The sequence below is a fragment of the Hemicordylus capensis genome, chromosome 13, assembly GCF_027244095.1.
Source record: "Hemicordylus capensis ecotype Gifberg chromosome 13, rHemCap1.1.pri, whole genome shotgun sequence".
NCBI lineage: Eukaryota > Metazoa > Chordata > Lepidosauria > Squamata > Cordylidae > Hemicordylus > Hemicordylus capensis.
The window spans coordinates 977744-1004939 of record NC_069669.1 but is presented as its reverse complement, the minus strand read 5'-3'; the positions used below and the strand labels follow the sequence as shown (position 1 = coordinate 1004939).

At 51.8% G+C, this 27196-nt stretch overlaps 1 protein-coding gene across 4 annotated transcripts; it reads left to right on the top strand.

The window, feature by feature from the left end:
• Nucleotides 1-229: 229 nt before the first annotated feature.
• Nucleotides 230-26779, top strand: SLC5A11 (solute carrier family 5 member 11). Of its 4 annotated transcripts, none has more exons than XM_053275680.1 (16): nucleotides 230-409; nucleotides 6567-6746; nucleotides 8879-8950; nucleotides 10011-10115; nucleotides 10909-10968; nucleotides 12107-12211; nucleotides 15142-15247; nucleotides 16610-16690; nucleotides 17960-18165; nucleotides 19784-19919; nucleotides 21181-21288; nucleotides 21629-21779; nucleotides 22330-22498; nucleotides 22753-22968; nucleotides 23653-23833; nucleotides 25649-26779. In XM_053275680.1, the coding sequence occupies exons 1-16, from the start codon at nucleotides 392-394 to the stop codon at nucleotides 25867-25869; spliced, it is 2115 nt and encodes a 704-aa protein (XP_053131655.1). In that variant the 5' UTR covers nucleotides 230-391; the 3' UTR covers nucleotides 25870-26779. The 4 variants fall into 4 exon arrangements, with proteins under 4 accessions (XP_053131655.1, XP_053131654.1, XP_053131656.1 ...); XM_053275679.1 differs by lacking the exon at nucleotides 230-409 and adding an exon at nucleotides 1165-1652; XM_053275681.1 differs by lacking the exon at nucleotides 230-409 and adding an exon at nucleotides 2704-2720.
• Nucleotides 26780-27196: the final 417 nt, after the last annotated feature.

Genomic DNA, 27196 nt, shown 5'->3' with positions numbered 1-27196 from the left:
GGTGGGATAGAAACAGAACAAAAGTAGCCAACAGGACATCTCCGTTCACTGGGGCGGGGGGGGGCGCTTTTAACAGGGTCCTGTCAACATCTTACGAAGAGACTCAACGATGCCGGCCCCCACCTTGCCGCAAGAGAAGGGCTGCCTCGCGAGGAGGAGAAGGGTGAGGGCGATGGCACCCTGGCTCATGTGACAGGCCTGAGGTCACTCTGGGCACACAGCCCAGGCCTGGTATAAGCACCACTTTGTGTAGGGGTGTGCCAGAGGGTGAGGCCAGTGAGGCCCGTCATTCACTTGCCCTGCTGGCCGCTGTTGTAGCCACGAAGAATGCCGCTGGCGGCCGAGAGGGCTTCCCGGGCGCCTGGTTGCTGCCGGTCTTGCTGCCAAGAGGATGAGGGTCCTTTTGCCGGTGGGTACACTTTGGGGGGATCCCCCTTCAGATGCGGAGCCACTGCAGGGCCGGAGGTGATGAGGCTAACCCTGACCTGCTCCCCCGGGATGCAGCTGCAGATGACACAACAGTTAGGGAAGGAGAGGCCGGATCTTGGGCACGCCTGACGGAGGTCAGCCGGGGTCTCCTTGAGGGCGAGGCAATGGCTAGGAGGCCGGGGGGAGCTGGCTTCTGGTTCGGGGCTCTGCAGGGCCAGGACTTGATGAGTTACAGCCCCCAGAACTTTCTGGCCTTCCAATGGCCAGCCGCTTTGCCCGTCTCGCTTTCGCTGCTCAAAGCTCTCCCAGTGATGTTTGGAAGCTGTGCTCTTTGCCGGGACGTCTGGTTTCTTCATCCCACTTCTCTTTGGGAGGGCTTCATTGGTTCAGGGGAGGCGTCTCGTCTCGAGACATCCTCTTTCTGGCAGTGACGGTGGTGGCCTGCCTTCAGAGGTCTCTGCCCTGCTCGAGGGACGGACGGACGCAGGGAGTCTTGTGATGCTCCCAGTCGGTCAGGTCTGTTGCTTGGCACGCCTGGTCAGCCCTTGAGAAGGGTTTTAATTTAATTGTCCTTCCATTCAAGTGCCCTTTTAACCTTTTGTGGGTTACCCAAACCAAGAGTGGCAGTCAGAAACAAGGGTTCCTCTCACACTAGAGTCTTTTTGTGCTGCTGGGTCCTTGTTTTTCCAGCGACTTACTGGGAAGGGAATTAAAATGGAGACTCTGCCCAGTACTTGAAGATCTCGCTATATGATCCAGCAATACCCTTCTCCTTTGTTGGGCTCCTTGGACAATATTTATTCAGATGTCAAATCCGTGCAGCAAAGGTCCTTCTAACCTGAATTAGAAGTTTTTCTGCTAGCAGGTTCCCATTTGGCATGGCAGGTATTTCGCTAGATAACAATGCAAAGACAAAGATTGTAAGAGGAAACCAGTAATTAAAGCCCCTCCTCCTCCTCCTTGGGAACCGAGAGTGCCAAAAAGGGCCAATGAAGCGAGATGCGAGGTTGTTCATCAGAAATGCTGCCGCCATGCTCAGGAGCAGGGGCTCACTTCCAACCTTGGGTCCTCCCCTGCCCCCCCAGGTGTCGTTGGACTACAATTCCCATCATCCACAGCCACAGTGGTCTTCCGACTATGTCCAGCAACATCTAGGGACCGCAGGACATTTATTTGAAGGTGAAAGAATTCTGAAGAGCCGCACAAAGGCTTTGCCTGTTAAGGTTGGTGCTGCAGTTGGATTTTACTGCCAAAAAAAAAAAAAAAAACCCCAAGTCTGAAAAAAATGTGGAAGGACACAACCTAGAAACGAGGCCAACCATGGCCTCGATGGATTCTCTGGATTCTCCTTTAAACGTTGACAAGAGATGGTGAATGCCAGAGAAAAGGGATTGTGCGGCAGAAATCTGGGCTTGGGAGGTGGCAGGGCTCAGGGGGTCCCTGGTCTCTTCTCAAAGGGTGGTTGATTGCCTAGAGGAGAGACAGTGGCAGCAGTTCAAGTGGCTGCTTGAAGCTCCCCTTCATGCCCAGGGTCATGATGGGCATTTGGTGGGGGTGGATCCTTGTTGTCTCTGGAGTTTTTTTATTTTTATTTTTATTTATTTAACACATTTTTATACCGCCCAAAACTTACGTCTCTGGGTGGTTTACAACAAAATAAAAACATTAAAACATTAGTTAAACACAAAAACAAGAAATGTAAAACAACAATTTAATAATTTAAAAACAATATTCTAAAACAACATTAAAAACAATCAAAACAGTATCAGTTAAAAGCCTGGGTGAACAGGTGCGTCTTTAAAGACTTTTTTTTAAATGTCAGAGATGGGGAGGCTCTTATTTCCCTAGGGAGCACATTCCAAAGCCTTGGGGCAGCAAAGGAGAAGGCCCATTTAATCTCTCTCCTCCCCTGATTGCTTAGAAGAAGTGTGTGTGTGTGTGTGTGTGTGTGTGTGTGTGTGTGTGTGTGTGTGTGTGTAGGGGGATAATTACACACTTTGGAGTTTGACCCCCAAATCCCTGATAAGAAAGCCATACAAGCATCAAGGCAGCATCAAGGGAGGCCAAGGACTGGAAGAGCTCTGACTATCAACCAACCAACCAATCTTTATTACGGCCATAGACCAGCAGAAGAACTCTGCCTGTAAATCCTCCCCCCTCATGCCTCGTGAAGGTGTAAAACAGCCCCACTGGCACAGCCCCTTCGGCTGGCAATATTTAAGCCACCTCGTGGGTTGGCCGGAGGCTGGTGGCATCAAGCGCGACCAACGGACGAGAGCCGGAGGAGCATGGTGAGTCCCCTCTTTGCTCCCGCTTGTGCCTGCAGGGAGGCCGGGGCCCTTTGGAGGGGCCCTTTGTGTGGGTCTTGGGGTGGATTTAATTCCAGGTCCTCTGGGGCGGTTTGCACGGGACGGGAAAGAAAACGACAGGAGGCGGAAGACCTGGTTTCAGAGGCAATTCGTGGGCGGCTGCTGCTGCTTCTGCTTGGGTTGCCTCCAGTGGATTCATTTCAATGCCCTGGTTGTTGTTCTCGGCAAAGCACCACCTCCCCCGGCAAAGGGCCTTGGCTTGTGCCAAGGGAAACGAAGCTGTGAGTGGAATGCACAAAACTCCCAAACTTTCCACTTGGAGATGGCAATTCCAAAACGGACTGTGTCAGCGGAGAACAGAGGAGTGCTCCCGAGGACAGGCAGAAATCCTCTCCTGCCCTTCGACTTGAGATCTTCACCTGGGTTGTGGTCATGAATGCTTCAGCTCCGATCATCACACTGAAGCTCATGAGCCTGGAGGAGGAGCCCAGAGCACACACAAAGGTGGCATTGCACTTCCTGAGTGAGTTTCTCATGCCACTGTTTCTCCAAGGAGCTCTTCCCCCTCTTTATCCTCACAACAACCTTGTGAGGTAGGTTAGGATGAGAGAGAGACTGACTGGGCCAAGTCCTTTTGGGCTTGGGCCTGGCTCGGCTCAGTCTAGTCTAGTTTAGCACTTGAGTCACTCGGCCCTGCTGGCTTCTAGCAGGACTAAAAGGCTGCCATCAGTCCCAGTTTCCTCCCTGGGTACTGGCTAGGGGCGGGGTCTCTTTCGTTTTCTCCTGGCTTGCTGCCCAGCGGATATGACTGCAATTTGTCTTGCGAAATTAATCTCTCTGCTTTGCTTGATAGCATGTGGTACATTTGTTTATTTATTTGTATTTCTAGCCCGCCCTATACCCAAAGGTCTCAGAGCGGGTTACAATAAAACCAATATAAAACATTATTAAAATTCAACATAGTTTAAAAAAAAAAAATACAGTGCCTGAAAGGGGAAGAACCACCTCTAGTCCAAGGCCAGGGCATAGAGGTGTGTCTTCACCATCCTCCTGAATGTGCACAGTGTCGGAGCTTGGCGCCCCTCAGAGGGGAGGGCACTCCACAGCCCAGGGGCCACCGCAGAGAAAGCCCTCCCACGTGCCCCTACCCCTTTAACTGCTGACAATGGTGGCACCCCAAGAGGGCCTCCCCTACAGATCTTAATTGATGGGCAGGTCTGTATGGGAGAAGGTGTCCCGTCAGGTATTTGGGGGCCAGGTTGTTCAGGGCTTTATAAGTCAATGTTCGTCCATCTCCAGTTACCACCGTTCGTTTGGTGGCGACTCAGAGGCGGGCCTTCTCTGTAGCTGCTCCCGGGCTGTGGAATGCACTCCCAGCAGAAATCCGTAATCTTAATTCTTTACTGTCCTTCAAGAGAGCCCCTAAAACCCATCTGTTTGGCCTGGCCTTTCAGGGTTTTTAATTAGTTGTAATTGTTTTAATGCTAACCTGGTTTTCAGGGTTTTAATTGTTCTGATAGTTTAATTGTTTTGTAAGATGTTTTTTAATTGGTGTTCATGTTTTTATTTCTGTTTTAATTGTTATTGGTTTTAATGGTTTCTGCTTTTAATGGTAAACCGCCCTGAGCCATTTCGGAAGGGCAGTATAAAAATCGAATACATAAATAAATGTTAAAGCCTTGAATCGGGCTCAGTGGCAAATTGGTAACCAGTGCAGTTCCTTTAAGACCAGTGTGATGTGCATCTGGCCAGAAGTGCCCATCAGCAGACTTGCTGCTGCATTCTGCACTAGTTGTAGCCTCTGAACTGTCTTCAGGGGCAGCCCCACATAGAGCACTTTATACAGTAGTCCAGTCTGGAGGTTACCAGAGCATGGATCATTTGGGGTTTATGGTGATTCTGATGGCTGCCTCAGTCTAGCCCCATCAGCACATTCCAGTCGTCCTCTTCTCCCTTGTCAGAGTTTGGATGGTTAGTTCTTCAGGGCAGCTGTAGTGAATTAAAGCCCTTGTCTCAGAGCAAGCTCATGTGAGGGGAAGGAAAAATGCTGAATCATCCCTGCTGAGCTTTCCGGTAAAGGCTACTCCTAAAACTCTTCTGTATTTCTGGTAGGTTCAAAAATGGCTGCCACCACCACCCCTCTCTATTACAGAGCTTGAATCTCCCTGGGCTTGGGGCGGAATTCTTAGGGGAAACTCTCTTAATTTTGCTATTGGAAAAGTACAAAAAGTACAGGAGAGGAGAGCTGGTTAGGAGAGGAGAGCTTGTCTTGTGGTAGCAAGCGTGACTTGTCCCCATAGCTAAGTAGGGTCTGCCCTGGTTGCATATGAAACAGAGACTTGATGTGTGAGCACTGGAAGATATTCCCCCTCAGGGGATGGAGCCGCTCTGGGAAGAGCAGAAAGTTTCAAGTTCCCTCCCTGGCAGCATCTCCAAGATAAGGCGGAGAGAGATTCCTGCCTGCAACCTTGGAGAAGCTGCTGCCAGTCTGTGAAGACAAGACTGAGCGAGATAGACCGATGGTCTGACTCAGGATATGGCAGTTTCCTATGTTGCTTTGTTCTATTGGTGTCCTCTCTTCAGCTCCATTCTGGTATTAGTTAGAGCCAACAGCTGGTGATGGTCCCTCCTGTCCTCCGTGAACTTGCCCTTGTTCATGGAACACAGAACAAATGGATCTGCTTTCCTCTGCTCAGTGCTTTGCTTTTTGGTTGAGTCTTTATGAAGCATATTTCTATCCCGCCTTGCTAGTCCAAATGGCACCTCTCAAGGTGACTAGCAAACGGACATTTAAAACCACAACCTACAGAAACCAAACCAACGAACAAGCCGGCGAGAGCTAAAAGTAGTAACATGCTGAGGAGCGATGGCATAAAGGCGGCCGCCTGCACAATGCTGTGACATCAGGGTTTTTTCCCCCGGCATCTCGCTCGGATGTCCTGGCAGGACTGGGAGCCACAGCTGGAAGCATCCCAGCGGGGCCCCGTTTTAGACACTAGTTTAGAGAAGCTGGACGTCTGGACCGGCACCACCAGCCCTTGGCAAGTCCTTTGCTCTCCGGAGGCAGACCAGCTTCCCACTGGAGGCAGGATCCTGGCCAATTATGAAAGCCACGCCACTCCCATGCAAGGTGGCGCTTTGGCTGCGGGCCTCCTCTCGCTCCCTCCAAGAGCACCCTTGAGTCAGGGGGAAGAACCTGTTTGTCTGCTCCCAGAGCTCTTGCACAGAGCAGCAGTCTGCAAGAACCCGTCCCTTGGGACTCTCCTCCTTGCCAGCCCTCGGAGACCAAGGAGTGGATCTCTCCCCCCCCCCCCCAGCTCTCGCTGCTGGTGTCCCTTTGGCCTGGCCCAGGAGGAACAGTAAGTGCTCTTGATGCCAAAAGGCATCAGCCAACTTTTTTGTCTTTTGTCTTGGCTAGAGAAAGGGGCTCTCCCATCCCCCCCACCTAACTTAAGATAGAGACACAAACTCCAAATGCCATGGCAAGACAGGGAGGACCGTGTTGTCTGTGCACAGCGCTGCACTCAGAGCTGGGCAGCATCCAGACGGAACTGCTGCCTACAATCTGGCATCAGCAGGATATTTCCTCCTGGGTCAAACAGCAGCCATGGGATGGGAGTGATCCACAGCAGGACCATGGTGAGGGCAGAGAGTTAAAGCCCCCCCCCCTACTGATCTGGATCAGGGCCCCCACATGTGCTGCGAGAGAGAGAGAAACAAGCATGCAGCTGTCTGCTTGCAGGAATGGATTCAAAGGAGGGCTATTGGCTGAACGGCCACTGGGGATCAGGTGCTTATCCATTGGCTGCCTCTTGGCTTTCTTGACAGATGACTGCAACAAGGAGGATGGCGACGGAAGGAATGCATCCAGAGGCAACAGAGCCAAGCAGGACCACTCTGTCTCCCACCACGCATGGTTGGAATGCCTTTCCCCAGCAGACGTTGGAGGCTGTGGATATTGTCGTCTTGGTTTTGTACTTTGTCTTCGTTTTGGCCGTTGGACTGTGGGTAAGGAAGGCCTTCTCTTGTGTGTGCTGTTCAGCCAGAAAGGGGAGCTCCCCCACTCTGGTAGAGTTGACGAGGGCAGAATCCCATCTGGGATATTAGGGAGTCCTGGAAGTCATGGCTGCAAGGGCCCTGAACGGAAGCAGCAGGTAGATCAGGGCATACTGGTTGGTTTCGGGTGAGTTGCAATAGGTCAGTGAGGGCTCTAGCTGTCACTAGTCGCATCAGTCTAGTCCAGGGGTTCCCAGCCTTTGGCCCGTGTGTTTGGGGATGATGGGAGTTGTAGTCCAACAACCTCTGGGAACCCAAGCTTGGGAGCCTCTGGTCTAGCTGGAGCACCACTTTGTGAGACCCAGGCAGTGGGATGGATGGCTTCTATTCTCCTCCAGAGCAGAATGCCCTTCTAGAAGGGAAACTTTTCCAAGACTGGAAAAGGCTCTTCGACAAGAGCCAGAGAATCTGTTCTACTTTAGCAGCAGATACCAGTACAAAGGCATTCATGATCTCAAAGGCATCCATCCTGGAGCGCACACAGTTTTTCTTCCTCCCCTCCACTTCTGCAGAGATCATTAATGCTTCTTGCACAGGAGCTTTCCCAGAGAGCAGGTTGATGTGAGGCTTTAGAAGTTGTTGTCCCAAAAAACTGTTGTCCTCAAAGTTGTTGTCCCAAAAAACTGACACAAAAAGTGGATTTTTGTTTACCCTGGATATAAACCCGGCTTCCCTAACCTGTATTCTACCAAAGGAAAACCACGGGGCTCTGTGGGTGCCAGGAGTTGAAATCGACTCTAGTGGGCAGTGAAAAACCTGAATTGTGTGTGAACTGCTCCCCGAGAGCTTGCAGGGACTTTGGGGGCAAATCTGCCCGATATGTGAAGGCACCCCCTCCATTCCGAGGAGATGCGAGCGAAAGGACCTGTGTGAAAAACACCCAGGCTGCAAGTCCTGAAATGGAAGAGAGGCCTCGTCTGGGTAGAATTGTGCGCCCTCATGACACGACTGCCAAACATTTCATGACGCAAACCTTGCCCGCTATTGGTAGAATTCAGGCAATAGGCAAATGAGCTTGTGGCCTCCGTCCTGTGCCAGGGCACCGCGCCATCAGTCCTGGCATGCAGAGAGGGCAAACAATGGAGCCACCCGGCAGCTTCCGGAACTCTCCGTGCTCCAGTGGCTCCCTCCAGCTGTGGTTGCACAACTCCTCGGCGAGTCAGGCCTCCTTCCCTGCAAGCCAGAACAGCATTTCTCAGGTGCAACTGGCCCACCCCCATCTCCTCCTCCTCCTCCTCCTCCTCACTGCTTTGTCACCCTTCAGGCTCCTGCTCCTTCCGCTCCACACCCACTGGGCCTGCCAGCTCAGCTGCACGACCTGCCCAATTGCACTGCCGGGAATGTCCAAGGGGGGCTCTCTTGGGGTGTGAAGACAGCAGCAGCCATCCTCCTGCCTGCCAGCCGGCCGGCCTCATTCCCATTCCCTTCTCTCCGCACAACAACAATAAATATTTATATACCGCTCTTCAACAAAAGTTCCCAAAGCAGTTTACATCGAGAAACCATAAATAAATAAGATGGGTCCCTGTCCCCGAAGGGCTCACAATTGAAAAAGAAACATAAGAGAGACATAGACACCAGCAACAGTCACTGGAGGGATGCTGTGCTGGGGCTGGATAGGGCCAGTTGCTCTCCCCGCTGCTCAATAAAGAGAATCGCCACATGGTGAAAAGGTGCCTCTTGGCCCAGGTAGCAGGGCAAATCCTCCTGCGCGTCCAAAGTCCAAGCCAGATCACTCCTCTCCCCAGCACCCAGACATGTCTTTGCCCGTGGATCAAAGTCACCCTGTCCTTGACACAGACCTGCATGATCCAACCGGAGGTCAAGGCACCAGGAAATGCTCAGCCTGAAATCTGACCTTCCAAAGCGGCTTGGTCCTGATCCCCATATTCCGCCCGGGTCCAGGGGCAAACCCCTTCCTCCTTACGGTGCTGATCAGATAAGACCAGAATGCAGCCAGTGCTGGACTGGTGCCCCGTGTGTGTTTTCTTGCCCACATGGGTGGGTTTGGGGAAAATGTTGCTGCGAAACCCTTGCAGCATCTTCCGTCTTCTCAGGCTTGCTTCTTTTTGTGTTTCTCTCAGTCCATGTGGAAAACAAAGCGGAGTACAGTCAAAGGCTACTTCCTGGCCGGGGGTGAGATGGTCTGGTGGCCGGTGAGTTTTTGCCTCCCAATGATCTGCTTTGGGAGAGATTTGGCTGTGTGTTTGCATGTGGCCCGTTTCCTCTCTGCCTCAAAAGCCTCAAGCAATGCTCTGTTCTGCCCCACAATGCCCCTCCCGACCCCAGGCCCCATTGCCACACTCCACAACCCCCCTCGTGCATAGGACTATAATGGAGTATAATACAAACAGAGCAGGGCTGACCTCCTCATGAGGCAACCTGAGGCAGTTGCAGAAGGGGGTGTACTGGGGGGACCAGCATGAGAACACCTACTCACCCACCCACCCTCCACTGAGTGGTCCGAGAGCCCCTTCCCTCCCTTCCATGAGAGTTCTCCCCCCAGTTCTGCAGAGACGGTACGGGACACATGCTTTAGCCCAGCAACCCTCAAACTTGGGCTAATCCAATGAAAATGATTGGCAGGAGCTTCGGGACAGAGAAGAGAAAGAAAGTCCTTCATGCAATGCAGAATTAAACTCTGGAATTCACTGCCACAAGATGTAGTGAGGGCCACTAGTTTAGATGGCTTTAAGAGAGGGTCAGACAAACCCATGGAGGTTGCGGCAGCGGCAGAAGTTCCTCACTGGCGGTTAGTTGTGATGGCCGTGTGGAGCCTCCATGTACACAGGCAGGCCTCTGAATACCTCTGGATCCTGAATGCTGGGGGGCAACAGCGGGAGATGGCTCTTGCCTTCCTGCCCTGCTTTATGGGCTCCCCAGGGGCTTCGAGTGGGTCAGTGTGGGGAGCAGGCTGCCAAACTTGGCGGCGCTTTGGTCTGGTCCCGGACTAGCAGCCAGGCGTTTCCGACATGCTGAACTCTGAAGGCAAAGGAGAAGCCGCCTCTCCACCGGAGAGTAGCCTCTTGATGAGAGAGGTGGCTGGACTGAGGGCAGGATGTGCTTGTTCTGACACAGAATTGCCAGAGGCGCCGCTTTCCCTCGGAAGCAGCAGCGTTTGCCACATTCTCCCCACACGTGAGGTGCACAGGGCCCTGCCCCCAATGAGACCGACCCCAAAGAGCGCTGACGATGCCCTGCTGCTTCTCCTGACAGGTGGGGGCCTCGCTCTTTGCCAGTAATGTCGGCAGCGGGCATTTCATTGGCCTGGCCGGCTCCGGGGCAGCCTCGGGAATTGCAGCCACCGCCTACGAGTGGAACGTGAGTATTGCTTGGACGGGAGCCTCTGCTCTGGCCGGAGACCTGCTGGGGCCGAGTGCCCGCGTGGTGTCTTCTGGGCCGGACTCCGCCTGCTGCTGCGGCTTCCCCTTCTTCATGGAAGGGCTCTTGCTCAGCCAGGCGGATGAACAAAGCGGCTGTGCCAGCTCAGGGGCACGCCGGCCGGCTGCGAAAAGCAGAACAGGGCATGCATGCGGCACAGCTCTTGCCAAACAGGAAACAGGCCTCCGAAGGCTTTCCCCTTCGCTTGGCAGCTGCCACAGCCCAGCCACGGGACTCTTCAGAGCAGTTGCCAGCCGGGGCTCATCCTCACAAGGCCAAGGAGGCACAGCTGCCTCTGCTTCTTCCCGGCATGGAAAAGTTGCTGCCTTTTCGGGCTGTTAGTTGTGGCGAAGCTGCTCCCCCTGCTGTTGGCGTCCCGAATGCGACTTGCCCGACCGGAGGCATTTGCTGCTGTTCCCTCAGCTCGTCTGGAAAGTGTCCTGGGCAGCTGTGGTGCTCCAGGCCCCTCCTGGCTTGTTCCATTCCTTCACCTCCCCGGCCCTTGAGGGGCTTCTCCCTTCCCTTTCGTGGCACTGCCACCCGCGTGGTGTGTTTGCTATGGCCAACAGGAATCCTGGCTTGGATTCTCGTGAGGGCTGCTCTCCGGCCCTGGCTGCAGGCGGGACAGTCCCAGCAGTCGGCACATCATGCTGAGCTCCTTCTGCCTGCGCGCCCGGCTGGCTCCTTGGCTGGGTCGGTGCCTCTGACTGGGCTTCCTCCTCCTCCTCCTTAGGGCATGTTCTGTGTCCTGGTGCTGGCGTGGCTGTTTCTTCCCATCTACATTGCAGCCGGGGTGAGTACTACACAGAGCACGTGGCAGGCAGGGGTGTCTGCTGGGAGCCCCTTTCCAGAGCCTGCAGGCAGCAGCAGCAGCTCCCAAACCAGCTCCTTCTGCCTCGCTCCGGCTGGAGCCGTCCGTGTCCCAGTTGTTCCCTGCAGTGGTGGAGCCAGGCCAGGGGCGGCCCATGTGTGGCCACCACCGTGGCCCAACTGGTCCCACCCCCTACTTCTGACATCAGACGTGGGGGTTAGTCACAACCCCACATCTGAGGTCTGGCTCCCGAATGGGGCTTTGCGGCCCCATCTGGAAGCTAGATCCAGGCCAGCCCTGCATTCACAGTGCGGCCAGGAGTGGCTCTCTCCTGGCCACCATTAAGGCAGGGAGAGCCACTCCTGGCCATGCGGCAAATGGGCCCTGTGGCCCTGTTTGGGAGCTAAACCAGCCCCCCCTCCAGTGTATGACATCAGACATGGGGTGGGGGTGTCGGGGCTGCATGGCGTGGCCCCTGAAGGGTGGCGGCCCAGGTTCTTTGAACCTAGTTGCCCAACGGTGGCTACTCCCCTGGTTCCCTGCCAGGCTGCTGCTAGTCACAGCGAAGCTAGCTCATTGCAGCTTTGGGGGCAAAGGAAGTGGGGGCATCTGTGGGGGTCAACCCCCTTTCCCTTGCAGTGCTGTCCCCATGGCATTTTGCTGCCTCCCCCCATCTCTCTTTCTTCCCTGTGAAAATCAGCCCCGCCATTCCTTCCCCCTCCTTCCGCCGATGGCCATACGGAGGGTGCTGGCTGGGCTAGCCCCCTGAGAACGGCCCCCTCCCTCTCTGCTGCTAGGCCCTTCCCTGAGGTGAGCTGGCTTGTCGTGCTGCCTTAGAAGGAGCTGATGCAGGAGGAGAGGTAGAGGCTGGCCTCTCATCATCCTCTCCCCGTCTCTCCCCATAGTCGACTCCTCTTTCTCCTCTGGACTGACTTGAAGGACCTGATGATGGGGTGGGATCAGGGAGGAGGTTCTGAGAGGTTTGGACCCAGAACAGGCATGTTGACCTCACGAGACCTTCACCACCCCCACAGGCTGCTGCTCCATGCAAGGCAAGCTTGGGCACGTTTCTCCTTGCACATGCCTGGCCCATTCACCCAGACTGTCTTATTCCTTGCAGGTTACCACCATGCCAGAATATTTACAGAGACGGTTTGGTGGCAAAAGGATACAGATCTTCCTAGCGATTCTCTACTTGTTTATCTATATATTCACCAAAATCTCAGTAAGTAAGGAGACGAGAGGAGACAGAACAGAATTGGCTTGAAAGAGTAGGTCAACATAGGCTTCCTAAGTGACATTTCTGCCTGTTGATGTTACTAATAAATATTGTGATGGCTGCGATAGTTGTAGGAGGACAGACAAATAGATGAGAGGACGGAGGGGAGGAGGCCGGTGAATACGAGAGGATGCATAGCCTTGAAGGCTGCCGAGTCGACCCCCACAGACATCTTCGTTATGGAAGACGCATGTTTTCCATACCTGCCTTTTAAGGGTTCGTTTTGACACTGAAAACGGCCCAAGCAGGCATATTAAAAGTCATCTACTGAGCTCACGTGCCTGGAAGGGCCAGGCTGGAATTCCTCTAGAGCAGGGCTGGCACACCGGAGGCTTTCCAGCTGCTGTTGGGCTGATAGGAGTTGTAGTCCGAGTCCAACGGCAGCAGGGAAGTCTCCGGTTGGGCCCCCTGGCTTGAGATCCAAACCCACGTGCAGCAATGTTTCTAGAATCTGGGCTATTGCTCATGGACCCATTTTGGAAAGTCTGTGGCTAAAAAATTCTGTTCTAACACTTACATAAAGATGTACTCAATGGACCACTTTTAAAAACGGTACCTGCAAACCTTACACTGGAAGAAACCATACAAATTCTCACCACACAAAGCTGTGGGTTTGTTTTTTTTAATGCCTCTTATCTTTTCGGGTGACTGGCAACATAAAGAAACCAATGCCCCCCCCCCAATAATAACCACACACCCTAGCTATAACACCCAAGAGCTGAAGCCAGTGGTTGGTTGCAGTAACCAGCAGGACAAGGGGCCAGTCCGCAACTTCCTTGGCTTCAGGACAGAACCTCCCTCCTTATCTATTTCTCTGTTGCTGGGTTTTCTATTTTGGGTTTCATCTGTTTGGTTTGCTCCCTTTTGTAAACGAAGATGAGAAGGGAACGCCAGGGACAGCAACTTGCATTGTGTGCCGATGAAGGAGAGAGATGGTTTGCTTCTCTGGCTTAGGCATTTACTATTCTCACTGGCTATTGGGCTTTAGAAAGAACTCTACTAAACCCTTCCCTCTAGTTGTTAATTAACGGACAGCTTCATTCAAACCAGCCAAGAAGGGGGTCCTTCCTTGGCTCCTTATTTCTAGCTGGGTGTCTTTCTCTTCTATTTAACCAACATCAGCTGGCCACTATTTCTTGATGTCTGGATGGTGGTCCCCACAATATGGACCCCACACAGTTGATTATTTTGCCAACACAAAGACATAAGCAGAGCCTTGTTGGGTTAGGCCAAGGCCTCTCTTGCCCAGCATCCTGTTTCCCCCTGAAAAGCCCACAGGTAGGAGGTGAAGGTATCATCTTCATCAGCCTTTGCTCCCCTGCAACTGGTATTCAGAGGCATATTGTCTTTGAACCTGGAGGAAGCTGATAGCCACCAGGACTAATAGCTGATAGACTTGTCCTCCATGAATGGGTCTAATCATTCATGGGCTGCTTTTGAAAATGATTTAGAAGCTTCAACTAGTCCAGAATGAAGCAGCCTGCCTCCTCATGGGTGGCTGTAGATTTGAGAGTGTCACATCTCCTTTTTATGCTCACTGCACTGGTTGCCTGTTTGCTTCTGGGTGCAATTTAAAGTGCTGGTTCTCATCTACAAAACGCTTATGGGCTTAGCACCTGCATCTCTCCGGGATTGCCTCTCTCAGCTGGTTGTATCCCATCCTGTGAGGTCCTCTCAGTTGGCCCTCCTTGGTGTCCTGGGCCCTGGTGTAATGTGTGGTGCCTGGGCCCGTAGCAGGGCCTTCTCTGTGTCCACTCCTCTTCTTTGGAACACCCTCCCCACCCCACCCCGATTCATTAAAAATATATATATTGTTGTTATTATTCACTGCCTAGAGTCTTTGGAGGAGGCAGTATACAAGAAATTTTAAATAAATAAATAATCAATTAATCAATCAATCTCCTTTTAAAGCCGTTCAAGCTAGTGGCTATCATTATTATAATATTATTATTATTACATTTATATCCCGCTCTTCCTCCAAGGAGGCCAGAGTGGTGTACTACATACTTAAGTTTCTCCTCACAACAACCTTGTGAGGTAGGTTAGGCTGAGAGAGAAGTGACTGGCCCAGAGTCACCCAGCTAGTCTCATGGCTGAGTGGGGATTTGAACTCGGGTCTCCCCGGTCCTAGTCCAGCACTCTAACCACTACACCACACTGGCTAGTGTTGTGCAGGAAGGACGGGATGATCTTCTCTCACGGAAGGTGGCCTTTTGATTCCTCCCAACTCTAGGGTTCCGTATTGGGCCTGGTCCTCACAGATGTTTCCAGGTCAATGCCCCAATGTCCACTCCACATAGGCTGGTGGAAAACTGGGCAATGCTGACAGTTTGCATCAGGTCTTTTCAGGTCAAAGTCTCCCTTGGTTGGTCCAGCTGGCATATGAGTCCTTCCTTTCGCATTGCAAAGAGCAGCATGTCAGAGAAAGTGGCAGGGTGGGTGGGGGGAGTGATTTCCTCCAGGAGCCTGATTGGTGGCTGCCTCGGATCTCCATCCCCTACGGAGATCCCTCTCCTGATGAATGACTCCACCGCTGCTCCGGCCGATAAAACTAAGTCCTTGTTCGAGCGCTTCCGTTGAGGCTTCCTTTGTGTGCAGCAAGCTGTAAATAAGTGGGACTGAGCCGCCAGCGCCCGCCTGGCTGTCAGTGAAGGGGAATGGAAAGGGGTACTAAAAAGCCAAGAGCAACGGCTGATGGCCAAGGCAGAGGTGGATCTTCCAATGGGCCTTGAGAAGACGGGCTCCTTGGGGAAGACCGAACTTGCCTGGCTCTGTTCTAACCGGCCAAGCCCTGGCCCAAGCTGGGCATCGCCCTGGTGAGCCAGCTGCCCACTCTGTTGGCATCCTCAGGACTCCCTGGACATTCTTTCCTCCAGGTGGACATGTATGCTGGGGCCCTCTTCATCCAACAGGCCTTGCACTGGAATCTCTACGTGGCTGTCATCGGCCTCTTGATCATCACAGCGATTTACACGGTGGCAGGTGGGTCTGAGCTTCGGGAGGGAGGGAGGGAGGGGTAGAGACCGCAATGCCTTATCTCCCCATTAACTGACTTGGGGAAAATCCCATTGAGCAAAATGGTACCTAACTTATGAGCAGAGAGTGTGGGGTGGCCAACCCTCCAGCTGTTCTTGGACTAGCACTCCCATCACGAGGATGATGGGAACAACAGCTGCAGGTTGGCCATCCCGGGGCTGGTGCTTCGCAGGAGTTTCCCCCCTTGGCAATCAAGTTTGGGCAGTTTCCTCATGGTGGATCCACACATGTGAATGGGCCCCTCATTCCTTTGGCTGCTCTCTTTATTTTATTGATGTCTTCGTGGAAGTTATTTATATGCCTCCATTCAATTTAGTAAACTTCTAAGGAAACTTGCCAGAAATAATTCCTCAAGAAAACCTTGGCTCATGAGGCTGCTGGGAAGGGAGAGAGTGGGGGGTAGTGTTTATTTGGCAGACTCTGCCAGGGCTGTAGCTATAAATTGAGTGGATGGGTTCAAAGAACTGGAGCCCCCCAGCTCCACCCCTCCCTTTTTTCTTCATTATCTCCCTTACTAGGAGCAGCTGCCAGGGAGAGGGGTGAACACACACACTTTCCCCTAGCTATGCCCTTGCTAACTTGGCAAAGAGGCACTTTTTAACGTGGTGATTCTCTTTATTTAGCAGGGGGAGAGTAACTGGCCCTCTCCACCCCCAACACAGCATCCCACCAGTGACTGTTGCTGGGGTCTGTCTTACGTTTCTGTTTAGATTGTGAGCCCTTTGGGGAAAGGGATCCATCTTACTTATTTATTATTTCTCTGTGTAAACCGCCCTGAGCCATTTTTGGAAGGGCGGTATAGAAATTGAATTAATAATAATAATAATAATAATAATAATAATAATAATAATAAGCCTCTGGACTCTGCACAACTTTGCCGGAGCTCCCAGGGACCAAAAAGGGAGCAAAATTGATCAGAGAAGATTATTTCGGCCCAGCTTTTCTGCCTCAAACATGTCCTCTGGCAGCTGGGTGCTGAGTCCACGTCTTTTCCTTCTTTTCGGCTTCCTTCTTGTGGGAAGGAGAAGATGAGTTGGAAAGGTTAACACTTTGGATGTGTGGCCAAGGCTTCCTTCAAGCAGGGGCCGCAGCAGGACCGGAGTCAAAGGATCCTTCCGGACACAGTTGCACCTGGAGGCTTTCTGGCGGTGGGGGCTTGTCCAGACCTTTTGATAAAAGCTGCGGCCCGATGGCATTCTGGCCTGGGCCTTGTTCCTTCTGGAGGGCCCTGCTGGATCACGTCCAGGCTTCTCTCGTCCAGCATCCTGTACGGCACAGTGGCCCACCAGATGCCTCTTCCCTCCGCAGGCGGCCTTGCAGCAGTGATCTACACGGACACCCTGCAGACGGTCATCATGCTGGCCGGTGCTCTGACTCTGATGGGCTTCAGTGAGTACCTTGCGGAAGCCCTTTCTTCCAGCTCTCTCTCCCGGAGGCCTTGGCAAACTGCCTTCTGTGGGTCCCTGCCTCCTGCCTGGGTGGGCCTTGAGACAGTTGCTCTACCCCCACCACACAACGTGGGCAGAGAGGTGGCAAGTCAGGGAACAGCAAGAGGCCCTTCTGAAGGTCTGGGCTCCTCAGCAGCCACCCCCCAGGGCCAACCCCTGATGCTGGCCCTGCTCCCAGCATGATGATGTGCCACACAGAGGAGATGGCAGCACCAGTCCACTCCATGAGGAACTGGTCTGTTTGCACATTTGTTGATTAATTTAATTCTACATTTTATCCATTTTATATCCCGCTCTTCCTCCAAGGAGCCCAGAGCGGTGTACTCCATACTTAGATTTCTCCTCACAACAACCCTGTGAAGTAGGCTAGGCTGAGAGAGAAGGGATTGGCCCAGAGTCACCCAGCAAGTCTCATGGCTGAATGGGGATTTGAACTCCTGTCTCCCCGATCCTAGTCCAGCACTCTAACCACTACACCATGCGGACTCACTTGAGCGTTGGTTCGGTGGAGTGGCTGAGATTAGTGTGAGGCAGGAGGAGGTCCCTGGCCTGACACTGGCTTCAGAGACGGATGGGCAACATGGCCTCAGAAAAGCCTCAGCATCGACTCCGTTGCCTGCCGTACGGGGTGCTAATACTGGCCTGACTTGCAAAGCTCCTGCTGCCCTGGTGACGGGAGTCGTCTGTATGAGAAGCCCGCAACACTCTCCATGCTATATCCATTTTAAGCATCCTTCCTACATTTGCTGCTGGGTCCTTATGAAGTGTTGGTCTGTGCAAGAGCAGGAATGGTGCACGAAGCACAACAAGAGGATACGAGGCGTATGTCCGGATCACGTTGGGGAGGGTCCAATTGAAATTGTAGCCGGAATATAAAAATGCAGATCTGATTAAAAGATTTAAAAAACAAGCCCAATATAACCATAAAAGATACAGAGCAGCAGCAATAGAAACAATCATATAAAAGCCTGGGTAAAAAGCCAAGATTTCACACGCTTTCTAGAAACTGTGATGGAGACTGAGGAGCAGATGGTCACTGAGAGAGCATTCCAGAGTCTACATATTATTTATGCTATGCAGTTTGCGGTACGAAATACGGATTCTCTGTCACAGAGGTTCTCTAAATCCTGTTGTGTGAACCTAGTGATTTCTCAAATTCCATAGTACCCAACCCCATTGGTCAATGTGATAACGAGTTCCTCCTTTTCAGGCTTTGCCCAAGTCGGAGGCCTTGAAGACCTGCAGAACCGATACTTCAGGGCCATTGCTAGCAGCCGTGATGGAAACAGCAGTTGTGGTTTGCCAAGGGAGGACGCCTTCCACATCTTCCGGGACCCTGTCACCTCTGACCTTCCTTGGCCAGGCGTCCTGGTGGGAATGACCATCCCGTCTCTGTGGTACTGGTGCACAGACCAGGTAAGGCTCTGCTCATTTCAGTGGATACATTTGCCAAGCCAACAGCGAACCTCAGCGCACAACTTTGGGAAAGAAATCAGGGCTGATCCTGTGTTGTCGCAGCAGCAGCAGCAGCAGCACCATCAGCACAGCCATGTGGCTCCATCCCACATCCGGATATTAGGGAACTAATCACTTGGTCAGCCCCTCTCATGTGGTCTGTCTTGAGGCTGATGGAGCTGTGTGGGGATGGAGGCCCAGGGAAGTGGCAACCACTCCGCTCCTGCAACTCAAGAACGATGCCCAGCCTCTTTCCTGGCAAAGCAGAGATTGGCACTTTGCAGTCCATGCTTCAGGCCGACGCTCTGTTTGGGGCACCCCACTGGCCCTCTGAGGATTTCTCCTCAGGGCGTTTTCCAGAACTCCCGCTGCCCCCACATGTGCCTTAAGTGCCCCTCTGTATTGCCAGTGTTTTGACAGCGCACTTGCTGCACTGTCAGCAGGGTGCCGTCCATATTTCCAATGCCTTGTTTTGGATTTTAATGACGCATTATGGCCCTATCACATGGTAATTGCGTTGCAGGAAAGTAGCTGTATTGTTCTGTGGCAAGGAGGCTTTCAATGGAGTTTATGCGTTGCAGCGTGTTGCAGTATGGACAGTTCTCTTGGCCCCCATCCCCCCCATGCTTGCTTCCTCCACTCCCTCACCAGTGGGAGAGAAAAAGGCAGGGAGAAATCTCTGCTCCCCCCACCTTTCCTCCCCAGAGATCCCAAACCCCACACCTCCCTCCTCCTCTGCTTGCTTCCAATATAACTTGAGCTTATCAACACAGAAGGGGGGAGGGACGGAGGCGATCGGAGGGGTTTTATTATTATTTTTCCACCGGGGTTCTTCTGTGCAGTCCCCTTTTAATTTGCTACCTTGGCCAGAGACTCATACTAGTGCAGCTGAGCAGATTTTTGAATCCAACCCTTTCTTGTGCACTTTTTACTGAAGAAATAATTTACTTCTGTGCAATCCCACTTGCTTACTACAAGGTAAAGGGCAGGGAGAGAGAACAGTCGCTTACTTAAAAGGAAGTCCATTGAACTGAATCATGATTCAGCCCTCACTGGAGGAGTGCCTGCCTCCCCTCTCCTATTGATTGATTGATTGAATGATGCAAGACAAAGTCAGATTTTTGTTTCGCCTGCCCCTGCTGGGGGATTTGCTCAAGTCAGCTGAGAAGTTCCAATTCCCCCCCTCCCCCCCGCCACAACTCCATTGGCTCAAATGGAGCAGGAGGAGGGGCAGATAAACACATTTCAAAGAGAATACGGACAGTGCTGCCTTGAAAACACGTTGCAATGGGCAGAAAATATGAATGGCCACCAGCCTACAAGGAAGCATTGAACAATGCTTTACTCTTGGTTTTAAACCGTTGCCCTTTTCTGTCACACTTTGCAATGCTTTGCCCATTGCAAATCTCGTAGTCTGGAAAAGGCCCTGGTGTGTCAAGGCACTGCTGGCGGAGAGAAAGATCAGGCCTCGGAGGCACAATATGGGGCTTCCAGAAAAGGCCGGATGCACAGTTATGATCTGGGTGCCTCTCCGTTTGCCTTCGAAGGCCCTGGATCCAAACGCCTCTTTCATTTGCAGGTCATCGTCCAGCGGTCTCTGGCAGCCAAGAGCCTGTCTCATGCCAAAGGTGGGGCGCTACTGGCCTCCTACCTGAAAGTGCTGCCCCTCTTCATGATGGTTTTGCCTGGCATGATTAGCCGCATCCTCTTTCCAGGTAAGAAGGAGCAGGGAGGCGTCTCCTGCCCAGCGATGCCCCTTCGGGTTGCCAGGGAGGGGGCGCACAGATGTCAGGGTCCATGTTCCCTCTAAGAGGGATTCCCAGCTGTTGTTGACTACAACTCCCAGAATCCCCAGCTGCAATGGCTTTTGCTTGGGGATTCTGGGAGTTGTAGTCAGCAACAGCTTGGAATCCCTCTTAGAGGGAAAACTGGTCAGGGTGCCTTTTTGTGCTGGTGGGGTGGAGATTCACAGTATGGTCCAAAGGGTACATGCAAGACTGACAGTGCAGTCCTTTGCATGTTTCCTCAGAAGCAAGTCCCACCGTATCCAGTGGAACTTACTTCCTAGAATTATTGTGTATTTTATTTGTTACCTTTATAAACCGCGCCATCCAAATGGCTTTGGGCAGTGCACAGCAGCAAAAACGAAACCCCTGAATCATTTTAAAAACAATCAGTACAAAACAAATTTTAAAAACAGTTTAAAACCATTAACAATTAAAACATTTAAAACAGTTTTTAAAACCCTGGAAGGCCAGGCCAACAGATAGGTCTTCAGGGCTCACCTGAAGGCCAGCAATGAACTCATGCTACGGATTTCTGCCAGAGGTGTATTCCACAGCCCAGGGGCAGCTACAGAGAAGGCCCGCTTCTGAGTTGCCACCAGACACACCGGTGGTAACTGGAGCCGGACCTCCTCAGGTGACCTTAATGTGTGGTGGGTAAGTGTATTTGGGTAAGTGTGTACAGGATTGTTGCAACTCAGTTGTAGCAGCATCTGTCGTGAATACTTTTTATTAGATCTCATGTTATTGGCTCAGCTGAAACACTCGCACACAGCTCTTTTGGCTTAAGCAAAGGGATTTGTGCCTTTGAGATGCAGACCTAGGCGCTTTCCAGGTTAGCTGCTCAACAGTAGCAAAATGCTTCCGTTCGGGCAAATCACATTCAAAATGGAAACAGCAGGGGGAGCAATCTCGCGAAAACTAACAACCCCCCAAAACAGCAACTTTTTAACGCCGGATATACAACGTCATCACACTATATCGCAGTGATTAAATTCGAAACAAGGCACTGGAAATAAGAATGGCACCCTGCTGTCCGTGTAGGGACTGCGGTGTCACAACCCAGGAAGTGTGGAAGCACACTTCAGAGATACAGCAATGCCCAGGGTTTGTGATGGTTTCCCATCCACTCTAACTTGCTCAGAATCTCTCTCAGCTATTCACAATTATTTTCATTAACATTTTGTTGCAGATCTGGTGGCCTGTGCTGATCCAAAGGTCTGTAAAGAAATCTGTGGCAATCCATCTGGATGTTCTGATATCGCATACCCAAAACTTGTCATCGAACTTCTGCCATTAGGTAAGGGACATCTCCGCAACCCAGAAGAAATGCGGTGAGATGCAGTCAAACCAGGTGGAGGGAAATCTATCTGCAGCTGGGGATGTGTTGTGATGGCCGCAAATAAGACACAGTATGCTCAGAAGTTCTGCTCAGTACAGTAAATCAAGTAGTCTTCAGAGTTACGTCCACACAATGGACTTCACTGGGTATTATTTACTATTACTTATTACATATAAATAATATGTATTTCTACCCAGGTAGTCCTGGGTATGAATGCTTGGTTCCCTTCTTGGTTTGTGCCTTGGGGTCTTCCCCGATGGGCTCAACCAGGCTGGGTCTCTCTTTCCTTTGGTCCCAGGGCTAAGAGGGCTCATGATGTCCGTGATGATTGCGGCTCTGATGTCCTCCCTGACTTCCATCTTCAACAGTGCCAGCACCATTTTCACCATGGATCTCTGGCGGCAGTTCAGGCCTCTGTCTTCTGAGTGGGAACTCATGATCGTCGGCAGGTACGGTGCACCAAGCATGTGACACACCCTGCTGGAGAGCCCCATCCATACCCAGAGTCCTCTCCAAATGTCAGGCAAGCAGGAGCCAGGCAAAAGACTGAGTAAGAGATGGTGTATGGAGTATTAAGATACATGAGCAATACCAGATATGACGTTGAGTGGCTGACTCTACATAGGAACATAGCAAGCTGTCTTCTACGGAGTCAGACCCTTGGCCCATCTAACTCAGGGTTGTCTGCACTGGCTGGCAGCAGCTTCTCCACGGTTTCAAGCAGGAGTCTCTCCCTGCCCTATCTGGAGTTGCCAGGGTGGGAACTTGGGAACTCCTGCATGCAAGGAGATGCTCTACCACTGAGCGATGGTCTCACCCCCTAAGGGGAATATCTTAAAGCAGACAGCACCCACAGGTGCTGTTACCCATCCAGATGCAAACCAGGGAGGACCCTGCTAAGCAAAGGGGACGAGTCATGCTTGCTACTGCAGGGCCAGCTCTCCTCCCCAGCTCTCTCCCTAGCAGAGCAATAGCCCTAACCCTTTCTCCTTGATGCAGGGTGTTTGTCCTGCTGCTTGTGGTGATTTCCATCCTGTGGATTCCACTGGTGCAGGCCAGCCAAGGCGGTCAGCTCTTTATTTACATCCAGACCATCAGTTCCTACCTGCAGCCTCCGGTGGCCGTGGTCTTCATTCTGGGCTGCTTCTGGAAAAGGACGAATGAAAAGGTATCACTGTGGTGAAGGCTCTTGACTAGTCTCTTGAAGGATGGATGGTAGTTCTTCATGGTTTCATAACACAACCACACCACCCGGGACAGACTTCAAAGGATTTGGGGGGCCCCCCAGGGGGTGTGGAGGCCCTGGACTTTGGCCCAGAAGTCCAGGGGTAAGAGCGCCTCTGGTAATATGGGTGTGATAGTTGTCCAGAGGAAGCAGACCGGCTCGTCTGGTTCTAACACAAGACTGTTCCTTTCTCCCAGGGTGCCTTCTCTGGCCTCTTGGTCGGGATGGTCATGGGTCTGATCCGGTTGGTGCTGGATTTCATCTACATGCAGCCCCGGTGTGATGAGCCCGACAGCAGGCCAGCTGTGGTGAAATATGTCCACTATCTCTACTTCTCCATGATCCTGGGTCTGGTCACGCTGGTGGTGGTGGTGGTGGTCACCCTCCTAACGGAACCTCCTCCAGAAGAAATGGTGCGGAATCCCCCCTGTTGATGTTTCTGTTATTTATCTGGAGCAAACCTAACTAAGAAGTCCTGAGCTCAAGAGGAATGTCACTAAATATTCATTGGAAGCACACTGAATACTTACCCACTGGTTAACCTGTTGCATGAATGCATGACCCAGAACAAGTTGTTTGGCATGCTTCTGTTGCTCTGAGTAGCCTGCCTGGTGTGCACACACACACACACACACACACACACACACGCGCGCGCGCGCGCGCACGCACGCACGCAAGAACACACACTTGTGCATCAAATGTCCTGTTCACACCTTGGTAGCCCTCTGCTTTCAGTGGCAACAAAGCCAGACCATTGTCCCGATTTGGCTACGGACATATGGGTAAGGGGCGCTCTTGAGAAAGTTGGTGCTCTCGTTCAGGATGCTGACGACCAGTATCAGTACAGACTGACAGGGAGAAGGCCAAAGGGTTCCTGAGACATTTCATTGTGCACCAGGGACTTGCACCGAATCATGGAATACCCACAGGCCTGAGGGTGGCTATGAAGAAAACCTATAGTGGCGTGACTGTGATTTTGCCCCAAACACGATGGAATCCCTGACGGGGGCTGAGCTGTCATTTCTCCACAAATGAGGGCATCTGGGATGGGGACGGGGAGCCATTTGGCTAACCATCCCATTCTTCTGTGCCCACAGATTAGCCGTCTGACCTGGTTCACACGCAAGGATGTTCCGGCCGAGAAGAATGTGCCAGCCGCTCTCAGCAGTCCTTTGCCCATCGCTGCCCATGGAATCCCCGAGGCTGGCCCTCTTCCTCTCCCCCCAGGGCAGCTCGACATCAGCGATGGCCCTGAAAACGCGAGTGACGACAAGACGTGTAAGTGTCCTGTGGCTGTATCTGCAAAGTCCGACCAAGTAGAGTTTAAGAGCAGAAGGCCCCACCACGCGCAGTCCTGGCCATCTCCAGTTATAGGGATCCAGAAGCAGGTGATGAGCAAGAGCTTTCCTTGAGTAGACCATATTGGCTTGATGAACCTGTGGTTTGACTCGGGGTAAGGCAGGGCCGTAGGCTCCAAAAACAAACCCTTTGCATTCTGTGCATACCAATAACAATGGTGACAAATACGCCCACTTTGTTCCTGACTTCATTTCATGTGCTCAGTTCCCACCTTTCCTCCAAGGAATTCAGGGCAGCGTCCATAGTTTCTCCACCCCCGCGTACCCCAGTCTCCCACCAATCCTGTGAGTGAGTGGCTCAAGATCCCCCAGTGAGTGTTATGGGTCTTCATGGGAGACTGCTTTGAGAGTCCAGCTCTTTCTGGCCATAGTCTTCCAGGACTGTGAGCACCACACTGCCTTGCACTCAGAGTTCCAGCAAGTTTCAAGAGGTTGACTTGGATGACCCAGCAAACCCAGAACCTGGGAAGTCTCGTGTCTTATCATTTGCAAAACGATGTGGTGGTGGAAGAAGCTGCAGGAAGCTTTGTTTGGTACAAAGAAAGCAGGTCATGCCTGTGACTGCCAAAAGATCTCTGAGGTCACAGACAGAGAGAGGCCTTTCCAACCTCACTTGCCTGAGAGGTCCTTTAACTGAAGATGCCAACAACTGAACCTGGGACGTTCTACATGCAAAGCAGGTGCTTCGTTGCCACCAAGCTATGGTTCCTGCCCAACAAGTGTGGGGATGGGAAATCCTAAATGGGAAACTGAATTCATTTTTCTCGCTGGATTAATTTTGGGGCCAAGGTCTTTAACTCTTTGTGACATGGTGCCCTCTTGTGGTGACCGTTGGCTAGAGGCAGGTAAAATAAAGGTAAAATTGTGCCCGTTGAGTTTGTGTCGCCTCCTGGGTGCTTTCCAGATTAGACCCTGCAACGGGGTCATGACGAATCTCAGAAGTGTGCTTCCACACTTCTTGGGTTGTGACACTGCAGTCCCTACGCTGACAGCAGGGTGCCGTTCATATTCCCAATGCCTTGTTTTGAATTTAATCATTGTGATATAGTACTATGACACCGTATATCCCGTGTATAAAAGTTGCTGGTTTTGTTGCTCCCCCTGCTGTTTACATTTGAAAGCGATTTGCCTGAATGGAAGCATTTTGCTGCTGTTGAGTGGCTAACTGGAAAGTGCCCTGGCGAGCACAGAGCCCTATGGTTGTCTTTGGTAGAATACAGGAGGGGTTGACCATTGCCTTCCTCCCATGCAGCATGAGATGATGCCTTTCAGCATCTTCCTATATCGCTGCTGCCCGATATAGGTGTTTCCCATAGTCTGAGGAACATACCCGCGGGGATTTGAACTGGCAACCTCTGGCTCGCTAGGCAAGTTACTTCCTTGCAGATTCATCCCTAAACAGTGCAAACACATTTCTGCAAAGTGTGCGGTGCCTAGCACACCTTTGGTAAAGGATGTAATGGTTATAGATCTAAGGAGTAATAGATCAAAGGTACTGTAGCCAGGTGAATACAGAATCTGGGGCTGGCAATTATTATTGCGGAGTAAAACGACGTGGTCTTTTGTACGTGGTGATGAAGATGGTGGCACATCATTGTCCCCGACAATGGAATGACATCTGAAAGTTTTATCTCCGGTTGTTACCAGGCATTGGACCTGGAAATAAGGCTTAGTGCAGAACAAGGTGTTCTCCTGGGCAGGATCATGGCCTCACTGCTGATTTTCTCCCCTGCAGGTGCTCTGGACAAGAAGAAGGCCTCTAAACTGATGAGACTGTTTCTGTGGCTCTGTGGGATGGACAGCAAAGAAGGTGGCACTCCTGCCACTGCCACGGTCAGCAAAAAAGAAAGTGCCGTGGCTTCCGAGGCCGAACCGCTGTGGGTGAAATATGTCCTCAACATCAACTTGCTCTTCTGTATTAGTGCTGGCATCTTCCTTTGGGCCTACTTTGCATAGCAGCAATTTAGGGCTAGGGTGAGGGGTGCCGTCAAGGGACAGGGTTCAGCCCCACACACTCGGAGGCACCTAAGGATGACTAAGATGAACACGGGACAATGGTTTTGTGGAATGAATGGTCGGTTTCTTAAATCCTGAAGAAAAAGAAGTTTCCGTTGTTTGCAGAAGCACTTGAAGAGGCCACCCTGGCTAGGATCTGTGGCATGTGCAGCAAAATATGGGGCTTCAAGCAGCGATTATGGGCAGGAAGGCCTATGGAAACTTTGCTTGGCGGAAAACACTCGGCCTCCTTACATTTCTACGGCCCCAAAGACAACATTGCCCCGTGTCTCATGTGAGCCTCCCCGTCTTCAGTCTAACGATGCTTCAGTTTTGGTGCTTGTACTGTCAGGATACTATGGCTCCCCTTTCCACAAAGGATGCAAAAATAGTTGAGGTTGTCTCTGGTTTCTTCCACACGGGGGGCCTTTGAGCGCTGCTGAGGCATTTCCATAATGCCCAACATTAGCTGGAAGTCAAATGAAAATTGAGGTTCCGCCAAGCATTATTATGATGTAGCAATGCCCTTTGCAAAGATCTCTTCCAATGTTAATTTAATGCTTCCTGTTTGGAGTTTCCATTCATAGTATTGCTCTCCTACTCAGCACCACTGAGTCTCTGTTCATGGTAAAGCGCCCTCTTTATTGAGACAGATTTTGTTTCCCAGTGTGTATGTTTATGTATTACATTCTAACACCCACACCCACATTACTGTTTTCTCTTTTCTTTTTATGCTAGCAAAATAGCCCTATCTCACTATCATGGAAAGAAAAGTGGGGGGTAGAGGGAAGAAGGGAACCAGTAATTTAACATGTACATGTAAGACCTCTGTGTGTGTGTGTGAAACTGATGAAATAAAGGGTCATTACGGTGTTGTTGGTCACTAATACCCCCATCACATGACTGAGCAGGATCCTGAAGTTAGGAAGCTTTCAGTTCAAAGGAAAAGATACCCCTGTAGGTGTCCATTGCTCTTTGCCTGCTTACGCTAGCGAGGATGGCCCTGCCGTAGCATTGTTTGGACAAAAACATTGCCACAAATCAGCAAAACGCAGGTGTGAGACAACACCAGAATGACCAGAGTGCAGTGATCTGACAAGCAGCGTCGTGTGGATTCCTTGTGAAACATGAGTGAAGAGAAGATAGCAAAGCCAGAGCAAAGAGCTACAGTCGTGCTGGAGGGAGCCTTGATTTTCTTTGACATCTGAGCCTCATGTTCTAGAACTTATGTCGGTTTCCCGTCTGCCTGCGCAACAGGAAAAAGAGCCACACAGGCAGAGATTGTATG

Excerpts from the sequence above, each read along its gene's own strand:
- SLC5A11 (XM_053275679.1), top strand. The coding sequence starts at position 1,419 with ATGAAGCGAGATGCGAGGTTGTTCATCAGAAATGCTGCCGCCATGCTC. Across the intron at positions 10,116-10,908 it reads CCACCGCCTACGAGTGGAAC|GGCATGTTCTGTGTCCTGGT; the intron begins GTGAGTATTGCT and ends CCTCCTCCTTAG. Across the intron at positions 22,499-22,752 it reads GGAAAAGGACGAATGAAAAG|GGTGCCTTCTCTGGCCTCTT; the intron begins GTATCACTGTGG and ends CCTTTCTCCCAG.